The sequence below is a fragment of the Pongo abelii genome, chromosome 21 (genome assembly GCF_028885655.2).
Source record: "Pongo abelii isolate AG06213 chromosome 21, NHGRI_mPonAbe1-v2.0_pri, whole genome shotgun sequence".
In the NCBI taxonomy this organism is placed as follows: domain Eukaryota; kingdom Metazoa; phylum Chordata; class Mammalia; order Primates; family Hominidae; genus Pongo; species Pongo abelii.
In genome coordinates this window covers 21,445,293-21,464,084 of record NC_072006.2, presented here as the reverse complement: position 1 = coordinate 21,464,084, position 18,792 = coordinate 21,445,293, and the positions used below count along the sequence as shown (strand labels likewise).

Below are 18,792 nucleotides of genomic sequence, written 5' to 3'. Positions count from 1 at the left end.
CAGGAGTTCAAGACAGGCCTGGGCAACATAATGAGACCTCATCTCTGCTAAAAAATAAAAAATATATATTAGCCATGTGTGGTGGTGTGAACCTGTAGTCTCTCAGCTACTTGGGAGGCTGAGGTGAGAGAATTGCTTGAGCTCAGGAGATCTAGACTTCAGTGAGCTATGATTGTGCCAGTGAATTCCAGCCTGAGTGACAGAGTGAAGTCCTGTCTCAAACAAACAAACAAAACAACAAGAACAACAACATAGAACCTTAGGGAATCTAACAAAAATGTAGTTTTGGTCAATTTTTGCTAATTTAAATTCCTGATTTTCCCTTACATTCTAAAGCAAAGGGAAATGAAAGCACTGGTGAGACCTAGGCTGGAGGGGCTTGCCTTAGGCTTACCATATGTTGCCTCTGGGTGACCCCTGCAAAATCTCCAGAGACATCTGGGCTGAGGAATAAGCCAATGTCAGCATCTCAGAAAAGGTTTTCACTTTAGGCCTTCCTGAAGCAAGATCCTAAGACACTTGGGATCTAGCCGGAACACATTGTGCTCTCTTAAGCATTTCCCACCAAGTGACCTGGATACAGGGCTGTCTCTAGGATGTGGGTGCTTGGTTACCAGAGTTCTAAGTTCTGTTGGGGTCTGTCACCAAGGAAGTAAGATCACTTTTACCTCCCACTTCCTAGTACTCTTACACTGGGGGCTAGGATTTCAACATATACAATTTTTGGTGGGAAAATGTTCAGTCTATTGCAACTCTCATTATGTTATTATCAAAAAAGCTGTCATTTTCTCCTAGTCACTTTTTTCTGTTTTCTCCCTCAGTCTCTCTGTCTCTCTGTTTCTCTCATCTCTTCTACTTACTCTGTCCAGTGCTTTCTCCCTTATTCTCTGCCTATGTCTTTCTCTTTCTCTGTCAATATGTTTCTCTCCCTGTCTTTCTACTGCATTCCTCAAATTCAGAAAACAAGCTTCAGTGTTATGAGCTGCCCTACCCAGAGGCCTACACAACAGAGAATAAGGGAGTGCCCAGGCCCCCAGAGACATGCAGGCTCTCAGTCTACATTGAATCCAACCAATACCCACATGAGTGTGCTTGGGAGCCGATCCTCCCACAGCTTCAGCTGAGAACATAGCCTCAGCCTCATGGAGCCCAATGTGCAGGCAGCCAGCAAAGCTATGTCCAGATTCTCATCCACATAAATCATGAGATAGTATTTGTTGTTTAAATGTGATACATTTGGGGACAATGTTGTCAAAGAGAAGCAGATCACTATCTTCTTCTTCCAGGCCACAGAGTCTCATTCTCTCTCCTCTTCTCTTCCCTAGGCTCCCTCTAGCCCCACCAACCTCTTTCTTACATCCTGTGCCAAAGTCACTTCTGCCTGCATGTTTCTGCATCAGGAGTGGCATCTCTCTGGCACACCGTTCCCAGACTTATGCAGGGCTGGCCCTCTGTTGTCATCCTGGTCATGTCATAAATGTCCCCTCAGTAAGGCATTTGGGTCCCTCGAATGCTATGGCTACCCTGACCTCCCTCCCAACATCCTACTTTATTTTTATTATAGCATTTACTCTTCTTTTACATGCACTTGCATTAGTGTTTTCTCTATATATCTTCAGACTGTGGGCTCCTTGAGTGGGGTAAAGGGCCATTCAATCATTTCTCAGCACCACATGCTGGACCCACCAGGGCATTTGGCACAGGTTTAGTTCTGTGACAGGGTTGCTGAGTCTATGAGGAAATGTCTAGCCTCCTTGTCTGCTTCTGATTACCTCATAATGGTATATTTCTTTATTTTTAGAAACACAATGATAATTATAGTTGACAGTAAAATACAAATGGCAAAATAAAAATTTGTGAAGTTTCCTGTTGAGTATTTTTAATAGCTTTTATTATATAATTATCTCTGTTATTGTTAAGATTTTAAGTTTTATGATAACTTTAACATAAGTAGTTTGATTTTTAATGAAAACCTATTTTATTTAACTCTGAGTTGCAATAATAAATTTTATAGTCTATCTCCAAATTCTTCTATAGTTTAATAATTTTATTCTTGTTTTTATGAATGATTTTGACCCTGATGTTTATTTTGGAAAGAGGAATTCTACAAGTTTCCTACCAAGTCAGACCAATTACATTGTGTCATCCAGGATTTAGCATCTGATCTTCTAATTAACAGTTGTGCAAGGTGATATGTCAAGTAACCCTGGGCCATATGTGACCTAAATAATTCTAAATTGCTTGATGAATATTTGATTTTTTGTTTAGTTTTCAAAAGTTGTTAATTATAACTTGTTGGTTCATGTACAACTCTGAACTCATGCACTGGATTTAAATTCTGCAGTTGCTTACATATCTGGCTCATGGTAAAGGTGGATCTTTAGATGAAACAAACAATTTGGGAATTTATGACAGTTGGGAAAATAATTTCAGAACAAAAAGCAAGAAGAAAAAGTCAATGGTGGGGCAGAAGAAGAGAGATCAGAATCATAAGGGGCAGGAGGGAGAGCTGCACACCAGAAGGCAACTGAAGGACAAGGAGGTGAAGGATTTACTAAAAAATGTGTCTAGTTTTGTTGCTTCTGATTATAAAATTTTTCATCATTAGTCATCTTTAACCACAGAATATTTCAGTGGAGCAATGTTTAATTCAGAATTACATGTGGAGTCCTCTGCCTACCAATTAAAAATACTGCCCACTGGACCTAAGGAATCTTTATTTTTCTAAAGTGCCTCTCAAAGGAACAATCTTTCTCTAGTCAACATTCATTAATGTGGCCATTAAAGGTTCAAATAATCCTTGATTATTTTCTATTCAGAAAAATAAGTGTAAGAATTGAAATGAAAGTATATATAATTACCAATAATTTTATCTTACAATGAGTATTTAGAGTACGGTTTATATGTAATTCTGATTTTTATTATACTTTAAGTTCTGGGGTACATGTGCTGAACTTGCAGTTTTTTTACATAGGTATACACATACCACAGTGGTTTGCTATTTGATTCTTCTCTCTTTTCTTCTTTATGAGTCTGGCTAGTGGTCTATCTATTTTGTTGAACTTTTCAAAAAACCACCTCCTGGATTCATTGATTTTTTGAAGGGTTTTTCATTTCTTTATCTCCTTCAGTTCTGCTCTGATATTAGTTATTTCTTGTCTTCTGCTAGCTTTTGAATTTGTTTGCTCTTTCTTCTCTAGTTCTTTTAATTGCGATGTTAGGGTGTCGATTTTAGATTTTTCCTGCTTTCTCTTGTGGGCATTTAGTGCTATAAATTTCCCTCTAAACACTGATTTAGCTGTGTCCCAGAGATTCTGGTTAATTGTGTCTTTGTTTTTATTGGTTTCAAAGAACTAATTTATTTCTGCCTTCATTTCATCTTTTACCCAGTAGTAATTCAGAAGCAGCTTATTCTATTCAATTTCCATGTAGTTGTGCAGTTTTGAGTGAGTTTCTTAATTCTGCATTTTAATTTGTTCACACTGTGGTCTGAGAGACTGTTAATTATGATTTCTGCTTTTTTTTCCATTTGTTAAGAAGTGTTTTACTTCAAATTATGTGGTCAATTTTAGAATAAGTGTGATGTGGTGCTGAGAAGAATGTATATTCTGTTGGTTTGGGGTGGAGAGTTCTGTCAATGTCTATTAGGTCCGCTTGGTCCACAGTTGAGTTCAAGTCCTGAATATCCTTGTTAATTTTCTGTTCTGTTGATCTGTCTAATATTAACAGTGGAGTGTTAAAGCCTCCCACTATTATTGTGTGAGAGTCAAACTCTCTTTGTAGGTCTCTAAGAACTTGCTTTATGAATCTAGTTTCCCTTGTATTAAGTGCATGAATATTTAGGATAGTTAGCTATTCTCATTGCATTTATTTCTTTACCACTATGTAATGCCTTTCTTTGTCTCTTTTGATCTTTGTTGGTTTAAAGTCTGTTTCACCAAAGACTAGGATTGCAACCCATGCTTTTTTTTTTTTAACTTTCCATTTGTTTGGTAAATATTCCTCCATCCCTTTATTTTGAGCCTATGTGTGGTTTTGCACCTGAGATGAGTCTCCTGAATACAGCACACCAAAGGGTCTTGACTATCCAATTTTCCAGTCTGTGTCTTTTAATTGGGGCATTTAGCCCATTTACATTTAAGGCTAATATTGTTATAGGTGAATTTGATCCTGTCATTCTGATGCTAACTGGTTATTTTGCCTGTTAGTTGATGCAATTTCTTCATAGTGTTGATGGTCTTCACATTTTGGGTATGTTTTTGCAGTGACTGGTACGAGTTGTTCCTTTCCATATTTAATGCTTCTTTCAGGAGCTCTTGTAAGGCAGGCCTGGTGGTAACAAAATCTCTCAGCATTTGCCTGTCTGTGAAGGATTTTATTTCTCCTTTGCTTATGAAGCTTAGTTTGGCTGGATATGAAATTCTGGGTTGAAAATTATTTTCTTTAAGAATGTTGAATATTGGCACCTACTCTCTTCTGACTTGTAGGTTTTCTGCAGAGAGATCCACTGTTGCTTTGATGGGCTTCCCTTTGTGAGTAACCTGACCTTTCTCTCTGGCTGCCCTTAATGTTTTTTCCTTCATTTCAACCTTAGTGAATCTGACAATTATGTGCCTTGGAGTTGCTCTTCTCAAGGAGTATCTTTGTCATGTTCTCTGTATTTCCTGAATTTGAATGTTGGCCTATCTTGCTAGGTTGGGGAAGTTCTCCTGGATAATATCCTGAAGAGCATTTTCCAACTTGGTTCCATTCTCCCTGTCACTTTCAGATACACCAATCAAATGTAGATTTGGTCTTTTCAAATAGCCCCATATTTCTTGGAGGCTTTGCTCATTCCTTTTCCTTCTTTTTGCTCTAATCTTGTATTCATGCTTTATTTCATTAAGTTGATCTTCAATCTTTGATATCTTTTCTTCTGCTTGATCAATTCAGCTATTGATACTTGTGTATGCTTCACAAAATTCTCATACTGTGTCTTTCAGCTCCATCAGGTCATTTATATTCTTCTCTAAACTGTTTATTCTAGTTAGCAATTCATCTAAGCTTTTTTTCAAGATTCTTAGCTTCCTTGCACTGTGTTAGAACATGCTCCTTTAGCCTGGAGAAATTTGTTATTACTCACGTTCTGAAACCTACTTGTGTCAATTCATCAAACTCATTCTCCATCCAGTTTTGCTCCCTTGCTTATGAGGATTTGTGATCCTTTGGAGAAGAAGAAGCATTCTGGCTTTTGGAATTTTCAGTCTTTTTGTGCTGGTTTCTCCCCAGCTTCATGGATTTATCTACCTTTTGTCTTTGATGTTGGTGATCTCTGGATGGGGTCTCTGAGTGGAGATGCTATTCCTTTCTGTTTGTTAGTTCTCCTTCTAACAGTCAGGCTCCTCTGCTGCAGGTCACCTGGAGTTTGCTGGAGGCTCACTCTAGACCCTCTATGTATGGGTATCTCCAGTGGAGGCTGCAGAACAGCAAAGGTTGCTGCCTGTTCCTTTCTCTGGAAGCTTTGACCCAGAGGGGCAATTGCCAGATGCCAGCCAGAGCTTTCCTGTATGAGGTATCTGTCAGTTATATGTTACAAACAGATAGATGGGAGGATGAAACAATGGATTGATGGACAGATGTTTAAAAAAGCAGGAAGAAGAAAACAGTCAAAAAGAGAATGAGAATATAATTGAAGAATCAGGACAGATGCATGGAATAGAGGCACAATCTCCAGCCTTCTTTTGTCTCATCCAGCCCCACCACCACCTACCTTGAGCAGCAGTGGCATGTGCCTTTAAATGATGTCCCCTGTCACCATGCTGCTGCTGCAGAAGGTGCCCTAGATCTGGAGCCAATCATAGCTCATGAGGATGTGCTGAGGGCCAGTAGGAAAAGCCTCAGCACAATGAAGCCAATGCAGGTCTTTTCATCTGCCATGGCTACCTGACCAGGCCCTAATGTGACATTCAGTGTAAACACCCTGACAGGCTCACAGGGAGGGGTAAAATTCTGTGATCACTGCAAATCAAAGCTTAACGTTAAAGTGGGAGTAAGACCCTTCCAGGTCCAGAAACAGACCCTGGGTCCACAAGTTCAACAGGCCTAGAGACAGCATGCTTTAGTGGATTAATGCACCTACCAACCCACCTTCACTCCTCACCTTCTCCCTGGGCCATGCAGGCCTGGATTGCATGCATAAATCTGAAGAGGGAGCATGCATGAGAGCCAACGCTTTGACATCACTTTATCTGCCAACTGTACGGCTTAACTGGTTGTCTCCAAGAAGCAGTATACAATTCTGCAGCCAAAAGATGTTAGAATGCTGCTGGAGGATTCCAGGATCCCTCAGTCTGGCATTTTAGAATCCTGAACTTTAGACTCATCAAGGACATGTGCTCATCTGTGGTTCAGACATAATACACTATATTTGCTAGATGCTAACTGTATGCATGGCACTGTTCTAAATATGTTTCAGCTATTAAGTCATTTAAGGGACTCCATGATGCTGATGCTACTATCCCCTCTTTACAGAGGACACTGAGCACAAACAAGTAACTTGCCCACTGTCACAAAGTTGGAAATGGCTGAGCAGCTGGGATGTGAACCCAGAGGCTGTGTACCTAACCACAGTGCAATTCTGCTTAACTGCAGAACAAGGTTATGGGTGCAAGCTCTGATGACAAGGCAGGCTGCACGGGTTTAGATTCTGCCTCCTCTACTCTGGGGCAGCATGGTCTTGAGTGAGTTAGCTGCTTGTGCTTCAGTTTCCTTCTCTGTAAGATGGGCATATAACAGTACCTCCTATGATTAGAGTTTTGTCAAGACTTAGTATTCCTGGGCTCCTCTGTCCCCTTCTTATTCTGTGCATCATCAAGACTTGCTTGTAATGAGCTCCTCCCATCACCCGCCAAGACTTTGGTGAATTAATGTCCCTTCAGGGTGTGAATGACTGATAACAACTTCCTCAATTTCCTTTCAGCCTAATCTAGTAATGTGCCTTCCTAAGAATAGCATTCTATTGTGGGATTTTATTCCTGAGGACAGGCTGATGGGAGAAATTAGATTCCTTTACAGCATTACTGGAAAATGAGGACTATCAGTATCTCCAAAAGAAAATGCTGTCTTAGAGTGTTGATGGGGTTAAATGGTCAATGCAGGATAAAAGGCTTTCATTTGGCTCCCTGATTTGCTGAGTTTTGGAATTTTCCTGTTCTTGGTTATCACCTTCTCCCTTCTGCTCAGCATGGCTGTGCTTGGTCCCTAACCTTACACCTGTGTTCACACCTACAGGGTGGGGACATTGTTTCATTCACAGCTATATACCCAGGGGCTAGAACAGAGTAGGCTCTGGATATATATGTGTGAATGGAGGGGCAGATTCTAAGTGCCTGGGAGAGGGAGATGGGGATAGGAAAATACAGGCAAGAACCCTCCTGAAGCTGAAGCATCTGATATTCCTCACAGAGGTTATGCAGGGGAGAGAAATGAATCAGAGATTAATTTTCAATTAGGAAACAAAAGATTCAACTGAGCAATAATTAGCAGCTGGTGGATAAATGGGAAATTTCTGACTGGGACTGCCTGGGTTAAGATAGAGAACTCCAAAAAAAAGGGTCACCAGCCCACCCAGAGTGTAACAGAATCCCGGAAATACCCCAAGGAAAGCATGAAAGAGGTCTGAGCTCTGAGGTCCCCTGACACCCAAGCCTCTAGTGGCCAGCATAAGATGGGGTCTGAATAGTGGGTGAAGAAACTAGACAGTTGGATCCAGAAGGAAGAAGACCATGGAGGAAATAGATGCCTACTGGAGGCTGCAGAGTGGCAGAGCTGGCTGTCATGTGGCTTCTTTGTCAGGCATCCTGCCAGTGAGCATAAGAAGCCCATGTACACTGCAAAGCCACTCAGGCTCTTAGAATGGGACAGAGGCCCACTTTGGTCAGGAGACTGTCTACCTCTGTGGCCCTGACTCAGCCCCCTCCAAGGTTCTGGTGACCTTGAGCAAGTCCCCACCCCTCCTGCAGGCTTTTTGTTAGGACATAGATGAGTGGATTAGAGACGAAAGCAGAAAAGGTGTTTCTGTGCTTCCAGCCCTCCCCTCCCCTGTCCCTTTAGCACCTGTCTGGTAAAGTGATGCCTCTTGGTCGTGCATGCAACTCATTAGGTCACCTGTTCTGGGGGATATTTCTCACATTGGGGTTAGGAGGTTCTACTATTAACCCTTTAGGAATTGCAGATGGTCTAATAAACCCAGCCCTATATGTCCAGCCCAATGTCACTTTAAATCTACACCTTTAGACCCCTAGATTACCCTCAGTTAATACTAAGATGGGAGAAGCCATGAAAGGAGAGAAAGAGAGGAAGTGCAGAGACAGAGGAGGGGATCTGGGGTTTGGTGATGGGGGAGGGTAAGGGTTAAAAAAGATCTGCTGGTGTTGAGAAGCCAGGCCCTGAGAAGAGCTTCTGAAGAGAAAGAAGACAGTGCAGAGGGGCCCCAGTGATCTTGCTAGAGCAGAGTGCAAGGGGGAGAAAGTGGAGTACATGGGAAAGTTAGAAGGGAAGGGAAGGGTCAGAATTCAGAGACCCTTTCTCCCCAGACCAGCATGATGATTTTTAAGGGGAGTCAACAGGGGGACACACACTAACCTGGGCTTCAATGCCTCACTCTGGCTTGGTAGTATAAAAGCTTTCTTTGTAGATTCTGGATATTAGCCCTTTGTCAGATGAGTAGATTGCAAAAATTTTCTCCCATTCTGTAGGTTGCCTGTTCACTCTGATGGTAGTTTATTTTGCTGTGCAGAAGCTCTTCAGTTTAATTAGATCTCATTTGTCAATTTTGGCTTTTGTTGCCATTGGTTTTGGTGTTTTAGACATGACGTCCTTGCCCATGCCTATGTCCTGAATGGTATTGCCTAGGTTTTCTTCTAGGGTTTTTATGGTTTTAGGTCTAACACTTCAGTCTTTAATACATCTTGAATTAATTTTCATATAAGGTGTAAGGAAGGGATCCAGTTTCAGCTTTCTACATATCGCTAGCCAGTTTTCCCAGCACCATTTATTAAATAGGGAATCCTTTCCCCATTGCTTGATTTTGTCAGGCTTGTCAAAGATCAGATAGTTGTAGATATGTGGCATTATTTCTGAGGGCTCTGTTCCATTTCATTGGTCTATATCTCTGTTTTGATACCAGTACCATGCTGTTTTGGTTACTGTAGCCTTATAGTATAGTTTGAAGTCAGGTAGCGTTATGCCTCCAGCTTTGTTCTTTTCGCTTAGGATTGATTTGGCGATGCAGACTCTGTTTTGGCTCCATATGAACTTTAAAGTAGTTTTTTCCAATTCTGTGAAGAAAGTCATTGGTAGCTTGATGGGGATGGTATTGAATCTATAAATAACCATGGGCAGTATGGCCATTTTCACGATATTGATTCTTCCTACCCATGAACATGGAATGTTCTTCCATTTGTTTGTATCCTCTTTTATTTCATTGAGCAGTGGTTTGTAGTTCTCCTTGAAGAGATCCTTCACATCCCTTGTAAGTTGAATTCCTAGGTGTTTTAGACTCTACAAAGAACTCAAACAAATTTACAAGAAAAAAACAACCCCATCAACAAGTGGGTGAAGGATATGAACAGACACTTCTCAAAAGAAGACATTTATGCAGCCAACAGACACATGAAAAAATGCTCATCATCACTGGCCATCAGAGAAATGCAAATCAAAACCACAATGAGATACCATCTCACACCAGTTAGAATGGAGGTCATTCAAAAGTCAGGAAACAACAGGTGCTGGAGAGGATGTGGAGAAATAGGAACACTTTTACACTGTTGGTGGGACTGTAAACTAGTTCAACCCTTGCGGAATTCAGTTTGGGATTCCTGAGGGATCTAGAACTAGAAATACCATTTGACCCAGCCATCCCATTACTGGGTATATACCCAAATGATTATGAATCATGCTGCTGTAAAGACACATGCACACATATGTTTATTGTGGCACTATTCACAACAGCAAAGACTTGGAACCAACCCAGATATCCAACAATGATAGACTGGATTAAGAAACTGTGGCACATATACACAATGGAATACTATGCAACCATAAAAAATGATGAGATCATCTCCTTTGCAGGGACATGGATGAAGCTGGAAACCATCATTCTCAGCAAACTATCGCAAGGACAAAAAACCAAACACCGCATGTTCTTACTCATAGGTGGGAATTGAACAATGAGAACACATGGACACAGGAAGGGGAACATCACACACCAGGGTATGTTGTAGGGTTGGGGGAGGGGGAGGGATAGCATTAGGAGATATACCTAATGTTAAATGATGAGTTAATGGGTGCAGCACACCAACATGGCACATGTATACATATGTAACAAACCTGCACGTTGTGCACAGGTACCCTAAAACTTAAAGTATAATAATAATAAAAAAGAAGCTTTCTTATGCAAGAAGGCTGATGTTATAATAGTAGCTAAAAACATAATTGGGAAATATGTTTTCCTCATGGAACATCTCTGAAAAAGTCTCCAATGGCAAAGATACATATTTCACTAGACAAGTTATAAAACTGTTAAAAAAAAAAGGTATTATTTAACAGATACATTACTGCTCAGATACAACAGTCTTGAGCAGAGCTAAATAAATTGACTGGATTGCTTTTGTAATTGAATGTCAATGATAATCAGATCCAAGTAGAGTGGAAAATATGTGTTGACCCTTATAAAATAATCATTATACAGCCTATGCACCTAATAATAAAACCTTATGTATCTTCTGCTACTGAAGTCTAATATTTCTAAATGCAGAAAGGTTTTAATGCATTATGACAAAGCATATTTTAACCAGGTAAAGAAAGCTTTTAATAGTCTGCTAACTGAGGACAGTAAAACCCTTCATAATTTAGAACCCAGAGATTGAGTCTGCTTGCCATCTACAATGCAGTAAGATTTCAGAACCTTAAATCTGGGGTTCATAATCTTATAACTCAGACAGGTCCCTCCCCAAACTCTTGCAACTGTATACCCATTGGAGATCTTAAGGTAAAGCTAAGCAGGGGAGTTTCTCCTCAAAAGCAGATGGCTATCTTGATGTGGATAGCTTTTTTTTTTTTGTAAAGGATTCTGCACCCAACCTTATATGTGAACAAACTTATGCCTTGATAGATAAAAGATAAAAGGCCAATGTGAGTGATAATTTTTTTTGAGATGGAGTCTCACTCTGTCACCCAGGCTGGAGTGCAGTGGCATGATCTCAGCTCACAGCACCCTGCACCTCCCAGGTTCAAGTGATTCTCCTGCTTCAGCCTCCTGAGTAGCCTCTACTACAGGCATGTGTCACCGCACCCAGCTAATTTTTGTATTTTTAGTAGAGATGGGTTTTCACCATGTTGGACAGGCTGGTCTCGAACTCCTGACCTCAGGTGATCCACCGCCTTGGCCTCCCAAAGTGTGGGGATTACAGGCATGAGCCTCCGCGCCCGCCCAGTGGGTGAGAAATTTTAATGGGACATTTATTGCCTCATAATATTAGAAACAGAATGTTGGTCCACTGCTCTTAATCTACTTCATAAGTTAAAAAAAAGAACTTATTCAAAATAAGTTAAAGAGTGTTTCTAGAAAGCCAATACTATTTTTAATGGGCATCATTTGTTAGGCCTTTTCTTCCATGGTTTAGAGTAAATGAGGCAATGGTTAGAAATTTGTCTCCCATAATAGGGCTCTATAGCAGATTTTACTGTAAAGGCTATGGTTACACAATAGAATTTAAATTTTCTTACTAACATTGCACTAAATAATAGAATTTTCTGGATTACTTACTGGATAAACAGAAAAGTATCTGTGCAGTTGCTAATACTTGTAGTTGCACATGGAGAAATACATTGGGTATTACAGAGATTCAGTTGTACGGGATTAGTAAACAGGCTCCTTGGTAAAAATGAGTAGACCATTTATCCAGCTAATTGTTTCATCTATTTAATTTTAGTTGGCTGTTCATGGGGACCCTGGTTAAAAATCATGCATCACACTCTTGGTATTATCCTCCTAATATTCAAAATAGTAGTCTCCCTACTGCACTGTATTCTCTCAAAAGTTATAAATGTTTTCATGCAGTCATCTCCAGAATGTCAAATGGTCTCCCTTTAACTGGAATGACAAAAAGTCAAAGACACATGTGAGTATGAAGACACCATAATCTATGAATGACATAATAAAAACACAAACCCAAAATAATGGAAACTGAGAGGAGGACTAAGGCCCTGAGTTGATCACACTATGACCTATATGAGAACTTTACCAAAAATAGGGAATTTTTAAAACAATACAATTGTAGGTCATTATTCTGATCTCAGCTTGTGCACAAGGTCCAAACAGACCAAGCCAAACCAAAATGGAGTCACTCATGCTAAATGTGACATAATCAAACTGAAAATTTAAAGAAATAGGAAGATCCTAAAACAGTACAGATTTTGTTTTTCTTCTATAAATATCAGATTTGAACACAAGGAGGTCCCCTCTACTGTAACCCTTTAGAAATAATAATCTGAAATCTTTGTTTCCACTTTACAAAACCCACAGTTCTGTTTTTTAAACAAAATAAGTACATTTTTGATGGTGACAGAGTGATATCAATGTCTAAAGTTTTGGTCTATCAAACTTGAGAAGATGACCAAAATGGAGAAATTGTCAAATTAATTATACCCTAAAGCTGCCCTTTTTCATGTTTAATTTTGGTCAGTAGGTTTTTTTGTACATAGTTAATTTAAACCTAGCTGAATATGTAAGTAGACTGTAACCCATTCTTGTACCAACCGCTGTGTTTTAGCCAATTAAAGGACATCAACTGTTCAAACCATGTTCAAATAAGGCAGATCCCAAGTTGTAATCAATCTGGCTGTTTCTGTACCTCACTCCCATTTTCTATAAGTCACTTTGTTGTTTCTGTTCACAAATCTTTGTCCACCATGTGGCTGTGCTAGAGTCTGTCTGAGACTACTCTGGATCCATGGGCTGCCCAGTTTGCAAATCATTCCTTTCTCAATTAAACTCTGTTAAATTAAGTTTCTCTAAAGTTGTTTATTTTAAAGGTTTTTAAATTTTTTCTATTATGAAAAATAAATAATGCGTTGTTGGGCTTTGATTTTCTAAACTCATCCCTCAGCTATTTCCCCAAATTATTCTGTGTCCTTTCAAAATGATTCTGCAATTTTTTTTTTCTTGAGATGGAGTCTCCCTCTGTCACCCAGGCTGGAGTGCAGTGGCATGATTTCAGCTCACTGCAATCTCAGCCCCCCAGGTTCCAGCGGTTCTCCTGTGGTAGTCTCCTGAGTAACTGAGATTACAGGTGCATGCCACCATGCCTGGCTAATTTTTTGTATTTTCAGTAGAGACAGGGTTTCACCATGTTGGCCAGGCTGGTCTCGAAATCCTGACCTCAGGTAATCCACCTGCCTCAGCCTCCCAACGTGCTGGGATCACAGGCATGAATGACTGCACCCGGGCATTTCTTTTTAAGACAGGATCTCATTCTATCACCCAGGCCAGAGTACAGTGGTGCAACCAATTATAGTTCCCTGCAGCCTTAATCTTCCAGGCTCAAGCAATCCTGCCCCAGCCACCAGATTAGCTGGGACTACAGGTATGTAATATCATGCCTTGCTAATTTTGAAGTCTTTTTTTATGGAGACAGGATTTTACTATGTCAGCCAGCCTGCACTTGAACTCCTGCGCTCGAGTGATTTTCCCATCTCAGCCTCCAATGTGCTAGGATTCCAGGTGTCAGCCATCATGTGCTTCTGCAATTTCTTGAAAGGATTATTATCAATAATAAATAGTACCATATTGATACAAATATAAAAGGAATCTGGCTTTGTTGTATAAGTGTCAGTCTCAAATATTTCAAGAGTCTGAGGCAGCTACTTTAGTACTGTGATCTACGGAGGTGCGTGGACTTTGGAGTCAGACACAGTCGATCCTTAGTCTCAGCCCAGTCACTTAGTAGCTGTGGGTCTTTGGACAAGTTTTTTGATGTGGAAGAGTTGTATAAACCAAATATGCAAAACAGCCAGGATGATACTGAATGCAGAAATTGTAGCAATTTTTTATCCCTCCCGTATCCACTGCCAGGTGCTTTTACAGCTATTACCATGGACATCCAAAATCTGTTTTCCAAACCCTAGATCTGGCTGGCCTTATTTGCTCAAGACAGTAGAAACCTATGAACATGACAATGCTCTAGTTTGGGGCCTAAATTTAAAGAGTCTTGAATACTCTTTTTATTTCAGAATGCTGTCATCTCCATGAATTAAGCCCTTGTTAGCCAGCTGGAGGGTAAGATACCATGAGGAGGTGAAGCAAGTTGCCCCTGTTGACAGCCCCAGAAGCAGAGGCTCACCCCAGAAGCACAACTGCCTAGTCAACAAGCAGCTGATTATACATGCCTGAAAGCACTCAGATGAGGCCAGAAGAATGGCCCCACCAAGCTCAGCCTAAATGGATGACCATTTCAATTATGAGCTAATAACTTTTGGATGGGTTGTTATGCTGAATAGCTAACTAATACATACACCCAGTGGAGATAAGATGCCAGGATTCAATGACAGTTTGGTTACTAGTTACTTCTAACAGTGGGCACCCTAAAAGTACTGATTTTTTTAATCTGATTTTACTTGGCTATCTTGTAACATAATAATGATAATGCAGAAATACATGTAGACATGTATGCATGTGATTGGTGCTTATACTCACACAGTCCTCCACAGCACAAGAGAAAACAGATAACCACAGCCTGACCACTAGGGCCAAGGCCAAATAGCAAAATAAGTTTGCCTTTAATCTATTTTCTTCATATCTAAACATTGTCAACATATCTAAACACAGTCAAGACTGTGAACAGATCTGAAGACATCAGTTTCCTACTCCTCTGGCCCCAATCATCCTTTGTTTACTGTCTGATCTCTGGAAGAAAAATGGGCAACAGGTTATCAGCAGTGATCTGTCTACCTGTCTTTATTTTATTATTGCTGCTCTCTGCTCTTTCTATGACCACTATCTGTTCCACCCACGGAACTGAAGAGAGATGTTGGTAGAGAGACCCTGTTCCCTCACCTCTGGCAGAAAAGGGATGTTCAGGCCCTTCACTCCCCTGATATCAGAGCTCCATTTTATTGTGGCAGCTATTGGCTGTGTGTGGCTACTGGGTGCCTGGAATGTGGCTGGTCTGAACTTCAATGTGCTACAGAGGTAAAATATAGAGTTACTTTCAAAGATTTAGTTATAAAAATACACATGCTTCATTAATAATTACACATTGATCACATATTAAAATGAAAATATTTGCAGTATATTGGGTCAATTAAATTGTTACATTAAATTTCACTTATTTCTTCACCAGACATGGTGGCTCACACCTGTAATCCCAGCACTTTGGGAGGCCGAGGTGGGCAGATCACTTAAGGTCAGGAGTTCAAGACCAGCCATCATGATACCCCATCCCTACTAAAAATACAAAAATTAGCCAGATGGTGTGGGTGCCTGTAATCCCAGCTACTCAGGAGGCTGAGGCAGAAGAATCACTTGAACCCAGAAGGCAGAGGTTGCAGTGAGCCTAGATCGTGCCACTGCACTCCAGCCTGGGTGACAGAGACCCTGACTAAAAAAAAGAAAAAAAAAGTTTTAGAAATTATGCATAAAGCTGCTATAAGCATTCACGTGCTGGCTTTTGTGTGGACAGTTTACCTAGGAGCGTGATTGCTGGATCAAAGGGTAAACCTATGTTTAGTGTTGGAGAGTATTCTTTCATTCATTCACCCAGTCCACAAACCTTGATGAGGGGTGAGTGTGTGCTGGAGATAAATACAGAACAGCTGCTGTCCTTAAGGAGCTGGGGACAGAAAAAAAATGCATAAGCAATTAGCTATAACGCCATGTGGTAAGTAAACATCATTGGTGAAGTCGGACAAAATACTCGGGAGGCTGAGGCAGGAGAACAGCTTGAACCCGGGAGGCAGAGGTTGCAGTGAGCCGAGATCCCATCATTGCACTCTAGCCTCGGCAACAAGGGCAAAACTCTGTCTCCAAAAAAAAATTTTTTAAACCTATTTCTTGTTTCTTTTTAAAGTTTGAGTACTAGAAAATTTAAACTTCACATAAAATGTGGCTCACATTTTATTTCAGAGGATTGCCTGCATTTTAAAATCTCAGGCTGCTTACTCAAAGGATCAGAAGCCAGGAAGGTCATAAAATCTAAAATTGTTAAATAATTGTTATTTTTATTTGTGAATTGCCATATGATATATTATTTATAAATGCACATGACCTTATACACAAGGTTAAATGCAAATACCCTCTGGGGTGGGCCTGGTTCAGCTCAGGGCGCAAGCCCTGCTTGAAAAGACTGCAGCTGCTGGGGACGGTGGGTGGCTCAAGCCTGTAACCCCAGCACTTTGGGAGGCCGAGGTGGGTGGATCACTTGAGGTCAGGAGTTCGAGATCAGCCTGGCTAACATGATGACACCTTGTCACTACTAAAAATACAAAAATTAGCCGGGCATGGTGGCACGTGCCTGTAATCCCAGCTACTGGGAAGGCTGAAGCAAGAGAATCGCTTGAACTCGGGAGGTGGAGGTTCCAGTGAGCCGAGATCGCGCCATTGCACTCCAGCCTGGGCGAAGAAGTGAGACTCCGTCTCAAAAAATAAAAAAATAAATAAAAAATTTAAAGAGGAAAAAATAAAAGGCTGGGCTGCGGGTTAGGCTGTCACTCTTCATTCAGCCCAGCATCTCATCACATCTCATGTCGCTCACGGCCTAAAAGGGCAGGGTCTTAAACGTTATCCAATCAGGGACGCTGGTCTGAGAACCTTCCAATCAGGCCCGCTGCCGGAGCAGACAGGACGGCTTCCGGGAATTGGCAGGGCTTTTATTCTCGCTGCAGCTGGAGCTCCAGATCTCGACTGCTCTGTGTCAGCTGCTCCTAGAGGCGCAGCCTATGTGGCCCCGTGACCTGCAGGTATTGGGAGATCCACAACTAAGACGCGAGGACCCCCTGGAAGCCTGGAAATGGTGAGAGTGCTGGGTCTGGCATCCTGAGAGGGGAGATGGGGCTGGTTGGAACAGATGGGAAGTGGCTGTGGTGGGACTCTGGCCTCCTCGCAGTCAGCTCCATAATCTGCGGCCCCCGATTTCTCTGTGGCGCAGCTCGGCCCTCAGTCCCCTTCAGCCATAGGATGGCGGCCGGGCTGACAGCCGGAACCCCGGACGTCCTGTCTCCTCCCTCCGCAGTGACTGCGCACTGGCCTGGAGCCTTCTGGGGTCAGCTCTGCACCCACAGCGCGGCATCTCTCCCAGACTGTGCAAGGAGGACGGAAGGTCCCCAGGAGAGAATCCTGACTCCGGGTCCGGGGTTCATAAATAAAAAGAGCTTTGGTCCGTGGGGTTCCCAGTCCCTTTTTTCTTCTATTAAAAATTTGTGGGAGTCACCGCAAAAGTATTAAAGAATTTAATCATAGAGTGATTCAAGAATTGTAGACCATGCAGCTATGATTTGTCGTTTGTGGTTCATGGAAGGGGCTTGAGGGAAAGACTTGTATAAGGTGCATGATGAAAAAACTCAAATTCAATAATTGGTTAAGTACAGTTTAGTAGTTTCTTCATTTGTATGATCAACGTGGAAATTTCCTGGTTAAGTAATCAGCGCTTAAGTGGCAGTTTGTAGTTGGTTAAGCCTGAATTTGGTTTCCCACATTGTACTAATTTACAAAAAAAAAAAAAACAAGCATTTTAATTTGTTTTTTTTTAAGTAGGTACCCAGGGACTAGAGCCGTCTCAGTCTAACTGCCTGCCACTTAACTATTTTCACACTCCACAGGGGACTGATTTTCCCCTGGATTCTTCACATGTTTCCCAAACAGCATCTCAAGTCCACCTCTTACCCCCACTCCTCCAGCCTAACTCTGGCTTGCAGTGCAATACTAAATTTCCAATTTTTTCTGACAATCCCAAATGCCAACTTCCCCTTCCTAATTCACATTATCAACTATTTGTCCTTTAGTGTACATTTTCGATGTAGTATTTTAATCATTTTTTCACAAAGCATTGGATGGCACTTTTAAAAAGATATGTTTTCTGTAAATATTTTCCATGAAAAGAAAGCAAAGAATAGTCTCCTGGCACTGTATTGTAAAAAAAATCTCTGTGCCTCTTTTCCTTTTATCATCTCTAGGCACAGAGAGCTTATCAGAATGTCTTTGGGTCAAGGTTTCCCTTTGGAAACTTTTGGGGTGATGTGTCCTCAGCCAACCCTTGAGGTTTTTCCTGGTCCTGGTTTTCAGCACAGTCTGGGGATAAACCAAGATATGCACCATGGCTATGTCTTCTAGAGTGTCTAGTGACTATCATCAGCTCCTGGATTTTTTTTTTCAGAGGAAAACCTGAGGTATGGAGTGTAGCCTCTCAAGGGAGCAGGTGGCTGCCCTGGGGTTGACAGAAATCTCCTTGTTTAACACCTTGAGACATTAAGATTGTCTTCACCCAACCCGGCTTCCATTTCTTGGAGACACATTGCTGGTCAGTCAGTCATACACTGGAAATGATGGGAATACAGAAATAATTTCTGTCCCTGGATTCCCTTAAGATTTGCGAGAGAAAAAAATATTATGCCAAAAGACACACACATACACACACACATACACACACACACAACAAAACCCAAAAACCTGATCTCAGTGAGATGATGCAAGAACTTGCAAAGTAAAATGTACCTGGGGCACTTACAGGGGCATAGTGCAGTGTTCCTGAGAGAGTGGTC

General features: G+C 41.3%; 1 protein-coding gene across 1 annotated transcript in view; it reads left to right on the top strand.

Moving 5' to 3' along the window:
* Positions 1–16,919: 16,919 nt before the first annotated feature.
* Positions 16,920–18,792, top strand: part of LOC100449533 (zinc finger protein 273-like) — a 52,671-nt gene continuing 50,798 nt past the window's right edge. The window contains exon 1 of the mRNA XM_054541681.2: positions 16,920–17,048. Within this exon, the coding sequence (XP_054397656.1) occupies positions 17,046–17,048 (3 nt within the window). The 5' untranslated portion in view covers positions 16,920–17,045. The remainder of the gene's footprint in view (positions 17,049–18,792) is intronic.